The sequence below is a fragment of the Helobdella robusta genome (assembly GCF_000326865.2).
Source record: "Helobdella robusta unplaced genomic scaffold HELROscaffold_2, whole genome shotgun sequence".
Classification (NCBI taxonomy): domain Eukaryota; kingdom Metazoa; phylum Annelida; class Clitellata; order Rhynchobdellida; family Glossiphoniidae; genus Helobdella; species Helobdella robusta.
This window is the reverse complement of record NW_008704083.1, coordinates 7541288-7551123: the sequence shown is the minus strand read 5'-3', so window position 1 is coordinate 7551123 and position 9836 is coordinate 7541288. Positions and strand designations below refer to the sequence as shown.

Sequence of the window (9836 nt, the reverse complement as noted above, 5' to 3'; positions counted from 1 at the left end):
AATGATGCTACACACCAAGATGACATAACCCATCGTTACAACGTTCACAACAATGTCAAAAACAATATTAACACAACCTAAACAACGACAACAATGACAACAATCTGTTTGTTGCTTTCAAGAACGACTACTACCACAATAACAGTAAAAATATCAGCCTCAACTACAATGACAATGAGCTGATCCTCAACGCATCATACATTAATTGCACCACCATCAACAGCACCAACATCGAGACAGACGACAACGTAGATTTTGAAAATTTTCACTACTGGGTCTCAATCATCGTACCAGTTTTATTCGGGTTCATTTCCATTGTTGGATTTGTCGGTAATTTAATGGTGATTGTGTCGGTTATAGCAAACCGACAAATGCGTCACACAACAAATTTGTTGATTATTCATCTGGCCATCGCTGATTTGCTGTTCATCGTGTTCTGTGTTCCATTCACTGCTGTGTCCTATGCCATTCCATGGCCGTTTGGAAGGGTTTGGTGTCAGGTTGGTTTAAGGCTGATTGTTTGCTTGGTGTTTTGGCTGGTTGATTGGTTCGTTCATTTGCATGCTTTTAATTAATTTTATATTTAAACGTTCAACCTTATTGTTAGCAACACAAAACGAGCTGTTTTTTCATGTAATGTAAATAATTGAGTATTTGATTAAAACAATGAAAGCGTTGGCCAAACAATTTTTTAGTAAACATTTTTCCAACTGAAGTAAGAAAAAAAATGATTGCTCAAAAAATTATTCATTTCGTCCAACGTTTCCAGCACTTAAAGAGCACAGCAACCGGGCGGAATGTTTGCGAGCATGTAAAGAGTCAGTCAGACGAACAGACAAACAGACAGACAGATCGTAAGATAGACAGACAACAAAGACTGAGAGATAGACAGGCGGACGTGTTCGTGCACGCCAACCCGATCATCTTCCTTATTTTCTTCTCTCATCATGCAGACAAATTTTTGTTTCTTTTTACCTCCAGAACACTACCGTAATTTTTCTTCCGCAAACAACGTACGAACGTCTCGTGTATCGGTGGTAGATGGACGTGAAAATCATATAGAATTTTTTTCCTTCATATAAAAGCTCATCAATGACTTGATATCATTTTAAGTTTATTAACCAGAAGTGATTTTGCTGTTTGTAGTTTTTTATTTCATTTTGATTATTTTTGGATTAATTATTTTATTTAACTAATTTAAAAAAAATTAATAAATTATAAAAATAACAAAATTATTCGTTTGAATGTAATAAATCGTAAAAGAATTTTCATGTTGATGAAATAATTTAATTAAATTTTCAAATTTTCTTCTGCAGATTATATCCTCTAACGCCACTTTTTGTAGAGAGACGTTATGAGATATTATTTCGGTTGAGTGAGTATTTGCAGAATTAAATCTCCACAAAACTCCGTTCCTTATTTGCACACATGTTCCTTTTTAATGTAAATGCTATACTAATTATTTCTCAGCCAATCTTTTTTTCCCATCTTTCTCTACTCCAATACGCACGCATTTCAATCCACTGCAAGATCTTTGCGTGTGTGTACGTGTGTGTGTGTGTGTGTATGTGCTAGTGTGTGTGTATGTGCTAGTGTGCGTGTATGTGTGTGTATATGTGGCGTATCTGTGTGTAAGGTGCGTGTATGTGTATTTGTGTTAGTGTGCTTGCATGTGTGTGGTGTTTGTGTGTGTTTGTGTGTGCGTCTAGATGTGAACTTTAATCATTCTCGTGCGAGACGTGTGGTGGCATAAAATAGCGTGGGTGCCGGTGCATAGCCTGAAAAAATCTATAGAGATGTTCTAGAAAATATGTATAAAGAAGAATTTCAGTTCTAGTGTAGTAGGCATAGTGAATCTCTGATTAATGGCAATTGTTGTTACAGATGGATGGTAGATGCAGTGATTGATAAAGAAGACTGTCCAATGAAGGTTGTTCAATGAAGGACAGTATGCTGATGAAGAAATAATTAGCGAATGAGAAACAAGTCAATAATTCATTTCATGCAATCAACGTCGTTTTCTCAGAAATTCGCATTATGTGTTAGAGTTAAAACGCAATCTAAAGAACAAAATTTATTTCAATCATTTTTTTATTAATTTATTTATTTATGCATTTGCAATTGAGCGTGCTAATTGAAATTTATTTAGGCAATTTACTGTTTAGAAAATTTTTATTTTTTAAATTGGAACTCGAACAATTTTTGTTAACTTGCTTTTCTTATTTTGTTTTGTTGTTGTTTTTGCTTGATCATTACTTTTTTAACTATTACTAATATTATATTTTTATTATTATCAATTATTTTAAACACGATGTAATGAGAAAACTTTGAGAATATGGGGAACGAGCACTAAAAATGAATGGGTAGAAGAATGAATGAAATGAATGAATGAATGAATGAATGAATGTTTGAGTGTTTGAATGAATGAACGAATGCACGAATAGAAAACTGAGTTTAAAAAAAGACGCATGAATGAACAAAAACTCAAACGAAAAAGTGACAAAACAAATAGGCAAATGATTGAATGAATGAACAAAATAAACGAAAAAAGTCAACATGTAGTAAGCGCTTAAATGAATGAATGAATGAATGAATGAATGAATGAATGAATGAATGGATGGATGGATGAATGGATGGATGGATGGATGGAAGGATGGATGAATGGATGAATGGATGGATGGATGGATGGATGGATGGATGGATGGATGGATGGATGGATGGATGGATGGATGGATGGATGGATGGATGGATGGATGGATGGATGGATGGATGGATGGATGGATGGATGGATGGATGGATGGATGAATGGATGAATGGATGGATGGATGAATGAATAATCCTTCTTACTCTTTTCGAAAGTATTTTTCTTTAGTTTTTCAAATTCCATACTTCAAGTCATACAAGCTAAATAGATGTTTTGCCTATGAACATAAAAATTCAAACATTTCAGAACATACCTTGATAAAAATAGTGCTGATGAAATAATTTCTACAGAGAGTAGAACAAGATTTAAAGACTGGATGAATGGTTTCGAACGTATCGAAGGATGGGTGCATGGATGCCGTGCAACGCCAAGCCGCCAAAAGTCTATTTCAATATTTGCACTTTTAACATCTTGCGAAAAAAAATATTTTTTGACGGTTTTTTTTTAAAACTTTAAAAAAATGTTTTCACTCGAAAATTAAGACATCAGTTTAAAAAAACGAAATTCATCTTGACAAGTAACTGCTGAAGATTATTTTCCAGATTCATCTTTCCTTCCAGACAATGGAGGAGTGCAGTGAAATGTTAACATTTATCAAAAAAACTTGTAATAAACATATTTGAAAAGTAAATTTAAAAATTAATTTCCGTGCTGTTTAAAAATTCTATGTTTTTTGTTTTTTAGTCCTTGTTGTAATTTTGGGTGCATAAATCAGATGAATAATTTTTAAGCCATACTCGCACGTTCTAAAGATGTTTGCAATGATTGCTGCTATGTGTTTATTCCGCATTGTTGATGTGTTCTTCTGAGTTGGCGTGCCGATGTTTTTGTTAATGTTATTCATGTGTCATTGTTGATGTTGCTGAAGTAGTTGCTGTTTGTTGTGGAAGTTTTCATTTATTTTTACTTTTAAGATGTTGATTTTTTTTTTAAACCAAACGTTGGCTATTCTAACTTGCACTTGAATTTAATATTACCATGAAAAAAATTATTAAAACGTAAACAGCCAGAGAACAACAACAACAGAACAACAACAGAACAACAACAATAGAACAACAATAGGATAATAACAGAACATTTTTAAATGTTTTTTATTCTCATGATATGACAACTTCATTTGTATGGGCTGTAGAACACTAAGAGCGATTCGATGATCAGATGTAAATAAGGAAACTTAAATGGAGATGCTGCTTCAGTTCGATTTCATTTATGTCAATTTATGGCACATGGTCCAACACAATAGTGCAAAAAAACTTCATAGTAAACAACAAAAAATCATCCTACGATGCCTGATGGCAAACAATATCAACAAAAACACTTAAAAAATTTAACAAACAACATATAAAAAACAGCATACAAAAAACAAACAATATAAAAAAGAATGCTTAATGGCATGCAAAAAAAATCTAAAAAATTGAACATCAATCAGACATTTAGCTTGAAACTCTAAGCGTTTAACTACTCTCTATTTGTTAATCAGATTTTCTGCTCTAACGTTTAAAATTTGAACCGTTGATATTTCATCAACCGCTTGCGAACTTCCATTTGCATCGTAATAAACGTTTCGAAACATGACACGCAGATCTACCAGTACATGATCCTGGTGACAGCCATCACTTCAGTTTATACGCTGGTCCTCATGTCTCTAGATAGGTTCCTGGCCGTCTGCTACCCCATCCAATCCATTCACATCAGAACGCAGAGGAACACACTGATCGCCATCTGGTTACTCACTGGGATCATCATGGCCTCACTTCTTCCCGTCGTCGAAAACTTTTCCGTTGTCAATTTCTCCTCGCTGATGTTTGTTTTCTTACACTTTTCTCATGACTTAATTTTAGATTTCAATTATTTTATTTTATTTAAATATTATTTTTCAATACAAATTCTTATTTGAAAATCTTATTCCTTATATTTTCATTACAATTAAAAGTTTAATCTAGTATTCCATTGAATACAAGACACTGATTGACATAAAATGTGATATAGAAACACGTGCCAATAATTCAATTTAATTTCAGAGTTATGTAGTGTTATTATAGTTGGCAACATGAACAATGATGACAACAAAATCTGCAACAAAAATACAGTAGAACATTTATTTCATTGAAAATTCAATCAAGCACACTATCAATCAGAACTGCGCAAACAATTCATTCCTATGCACTCGTCCAATTCAAACTTGTCTTTCTATTCAATTCCATTACACTAACACACACAATTCAATCGCACTTCATTCATCCATTCACTTATTTGCTCGCTCACTCACTCGCTCTCTCACTCACTGACTCACTGACTCACTGACTCACTGACTCACTGACTCACTGACTCACTGACTCACTGACTCACTCACTCACTCACTCACTCACTGACTCACTGACTCACTCACTCACTCACTCACTCACTCACTCACTCACTCACTCACTCACTCACTCACTCACTCACTCACTCACTCACTCACTCACTCACTCACTCACTCACTCACTCACTCACTCACTCACTCACTCACTCACTCACTCACTCACTCACTCACTCACTCACTCACTTACTCACTCACTCACTCACTCACTCACTCCCACACTCACTCACTGAATGACGCTAGGTGTTTGGACACTCGGATGAGATTAGACCTGGACTACGCAAAGACATTTCATTTGTGTTTCTTCATTCTCGGATATGCCATCCCACTTGGATTGGTCTGCTTGCTCTACGGACTGATGCTCCGAAGGCTGGTGCACGGCGGAAATGCAAAGTCGGGAAGAATCCGGAAGAGTAACAACGATTCTAAAAAAAGGGTTTGCGCTTGGTTGCTTATTGGTTGAACGTGATTGGTTGTTAGTTGGTTGTAAGTGATTGCCTGTTGGTTGGATGTGATTGGTTGTTGGTCGGTTAGATGCGATTGGTTGTTGTTTGGTTGGATGAGATTGGTTGTTGGTTAGTTGAATGTGATTGATTGTTGGCTGGTTGGATGTGACTGGTTTTTAGTTGACAGTTTATTGATTGGGTCGAATTTAATTTTTAAAAACTGGGTTTAAAAAATTAATTATTTTATCGATTTGTTAATTGATATTTGGTTGCAAGTTTAAAGTCTACGGTTGTAAGTTTAATTTATTATAGTTTTTAAACTTATTGTTATTTCTGATGATGTTTTTGTATTTCTCTCTTTTGTAATTTAATTGATTCGTGTTTTTTGACTAGTGTTTTGAAATTTTCTACCCAATTTCGCTTTCATGCTTAAATGCAGATAAACAACTTTAAATTTGCTATTGCCGATTGAATTTATTGAAATAAGTTCGTCGTAGTTAATGTTGCAAGCTGAAATGAATCAAACAAATTTTAATTCAACTTTTCTTAATTTTTTAATTCTTATGAATTTCCATCTCTCCTCGTACATAAATGAAACATTGTTTCAATATGATACAATGTTAACATGATAAAATAAAAATACTGATCCAGGTAACACGTTTGGTTGTGGTGGTGGTCTCAGTTTTTGCACTCTGCTGGCTGCCGGTGCACGTCATCTTCCTCGTCCAGTCATTTTCCAGACAGCAGAAGAATGATGAGGACGAAGAGCTGCCCATCGTCAGCATCAAAATAGCCTTTCAGTGCTTGGCTTACTTGAATAGTTGCGTTAATCCTGTTCTCTATGCGTTCTTATCAGAACAGTTCAGAAAAAGTTTCATGCGATTTTTTGGCAATTGCTGTCCGCAGCATGAAGTGATTCGGCCGCAGCAAAGTAAAAAGAAGCAATCGGAGAAGCAAGCAGAACGAACCGTCCTGCAGATGGGAGATGGCAAGAAGAACGATGCCATGCAAATGAACGATCTGAACGATCTGAACAACGCTAACAATGTTAGCAATGAAAATAATGGGAATAAAAATGTTATGGCCGGATCGACTGAAACTTTGCTGAAGGATCAAGAAAAGTTGTTAGAGAAAAATGAAAAAGTGGAAGTTGTTGGAGCGCTGAATTCTGAGCCAGCATTGGAAGGTGCTGTCGAGAATAATGTTGTTGCTGTTGCAGTTGCTGACGACGAGAATAACATTGAAAAAGAAATTTAATTTTATTACATAGTTCCAACAATTTGTACCAGTCATTTGTTCACATAAAATTAGTTATTAACAAACCATTTCCTTTATACGTATTTACATCATTGTTGACTTGTACATAAACTTAGATACGCAACAAACACAATTAAATAATATTTTTCATTCGTTGAAGCGTGTGTGTGTTGAGATAATTAGCCATGCAAAAGAGAGTTAGTGCCGGCAGGTGACCGCGCTATGCTCGCCTGCTACGTGTGGCACTGAACGGTGGGGCGTGTCTCAGAATGAAACGCTCACCAATGCTAGCAAATGAAATAATTTGTATGTCATACCTTTTTCGCCGTAGTCTAATTAAAAAATTTAATGTTGTCGATAGATTTATAACAATGATTTACACAGTAGTTGCATTTAGTATCTAATTATGGAAATTATTTTTTCTACTGAAATGAGCGATATTTGTATCAGTCGCAGCAAACTATTTTTAGCATCAACATTGTAATAGCTCATATCAATTGGAGGCCGTTTTATAAGTTGTGAGAAGTTCATTTGGCTGACTTTCAAATGTATTTAATTGTTAACAAATACTTTAGTTAGTGATGCTAGGTTGCAAAAATCTTCTTCAACTTACAGACCCATAGACTTCATTATAATTATTTTGGTAAACAGTGAAAAAATAAACATGACGTAAACTATTCGTTTCAGTACACGTAGATAAACACGTGCCCATACATGCACTTCATCGCTACTCTATTCTACTTTTAAACATCTTCAGACAATATTATATAAACTTTAGAGTAATGGAATAATGAATGAATGCTGAACTCGTTCTAAGTATCAACGTGATGATTGAATGTTGAACTCGTTCTAAAAATTGTATTTCACCGAATAAGTAAAAAAAATTATATGTTTGTAGATAGCATTTATTTCAGTTTTAATTAATCCAAAAAATTTGAAAACAAATTTTTCGAGTCTCGATAGCTCAACTTAAAATCTGTAAATTGAAAATAATAATTCTTCCTTAGTTTCATTGAAAAGCGAGCATATAATATTTGTAATAATTAATGATATTATAAATTTTATTTTTATTATCTTGATGAACTCAACTGACATGTTACGAAATGCCTAAATTTTACATTCCATTGACAAATTCATTGTAATTGTCCAACTGTAGTTTCGTAAAAGAACATTATAATGTGGCATGTGTGACATTGTGACATTCACTACTTGAAGAAAATTTTTGTCAATTTCGACGATTGTGTCAAATCTTTTGGCGCGGTGAAATTTTCATTTTTTTCATCGTTATTTCAGTTCCATATTTTAATTAGACGTGTTAGAATTTTTTAACAACGCGATGTTAACGTTTCCACAACATAAATTTTCCAAAAAAAAATTAATAAAGATGATGTATTGAAGACTTTTGTTGCAATTTTTATTACGAAAACATTTTTGCGTCGAGAATCTTGAGAAAAAAGGTGAATGCATTCATCCTTATTACAATTTAATTGATTCAATACTCATTTCATTGAGCATATAAACAGTTTTAAAATTTAACTCCAATGAATTGTTTTTAACGGAGCCGACCAAATTATTTTTTTTTAAATTTCCAGAATATTTTGTAGAATACAAATAAATAAAAAAATATGAAAACTTGTGCCTGAAAAGAAATTCTCGAGATGAGTACCATTCAATTATTGATGCAGGCTGTTTTCTGTTTAAATGTTTCGTTAACGTTTGTGTAACTACAGCTACTTATGTTAATTAAATTTTTCAGTTGTTTGTTTGTTTTTGTTCGTTTGTGTATGTTTGTCTGTACGTTTGTATATAAACATGAACAAGGTAAAGTAAAAAAAAACACATACAAAATTAGAACGAGAGAATCGTGCCCCTACCCTATCTATGTCCACCAAATTAACTCACTTACACATGCTCAATACGTTCGAATTACCGTACCAAATTTTACAATTACGAAGTAAAAAAGAGAAAAAAAAAGAAAAGAAAAATCATGAAACAAACAATACAATGGCAGATAGTGTAGTGTGTATGTGTTGTGGTATAGTTGACGGAAATGACGTCATTTTATTATTAATCAACAAACTCCTTATTAATAGTAGGCGATTATTCCTTCGGAATTATCATTCAACGTCAAGGTGCGCTTTTATCAAAATTACAATTTACATCTTTATCTGTAACATTAAGATTTTTTGTTAAAGCCTATATTGTATAATTTCAGTTGTAATAATGGTAATGAAAATTGTAATAAAAACTGGTAAACAGTAGAATGTGTAAAATTTTATTTGGAAACTTTGATATTTTTCTTCAATCTCTTACTGAACCTATTTTTGATACTACCTTATTTTCTGATGTTGATGATTTTGTCTGTGCTTTTAATATCTACATTACTTCTATTCTTGATAAGCTTATTCCTCTTAAATCTTTTACTTATAGGCTCTATTCTCGTAAGGCTCCTTGGTTTGATTATGCTTGTGTAGTAGCCAAGAAAAGTCTTAGAAGACTGGAGAAAGCCTATAGGTTAAATCCATCTAACTCTCTTTATTCTATCTATGAATCTGAATTGATTAATTATAAATATCTACTATTCTCTAAACACTCTACTTTTCTTAGAAATTCTATAACATCTGCTTCAACATCTAAAAATAGGTGGTCTGTTCTATCTAAACTTCTACATAAAAAATCTTCTCACTCATCTTTCTCTGCTCAACAGTTTCATGACTTTTTTGTAAATAAAATTACTTCTTTAAGAACATCTAATTCTAATTTTCCTTCTCATAACTTTACTAAACTTACTACTGAATCTTTCTCTGTATTTACTCCAATAAATCTTTTAGAACTAACTAAAATTATTAATTCTATGTCGTCTACAACCTGTTCTCTAGATCTACTTCCTTCCAATTTACTTAAAGAATTCTCTTCAATATTTTATCCAATCATTCTCAAATTAGTTAATTTATCTCTTTCCACCTCTAAATTTCCTACTTCTTATAAGAATTCTATTGTTATTCCTATTCTTAAAAACACATCCCTAGATCCTACCTCTTTATCTAATTATAGACCTGTAACTAATATT

At 33.2% G+C, this 9836-nt stretch overlaps 1 protein-coding gene across 1 annotated transcript; it reads left to right on the top strand.

Annotated features, from left to right (window-relative positions):
- Positions 1-239: 239 nt before the first annotated feature.
- On the top strand, positions 240-6766 carry HELRODRAFT_64929 (hypothetical protein; the record flags this gene model as incomplete). The annotated part of the gene is made up of 4 exons (XM_009017597.1): positions 240-500; positions 4287-4507; positions 5307-5499; positions 6161-6766. Coding segments are annotated over 4 exons (1281 nt in total), but the record flags the coding sequence as incomplete, so codon positions are not given.
- Positions 6767-9836: the final 3070 nt, after the last annotated feature.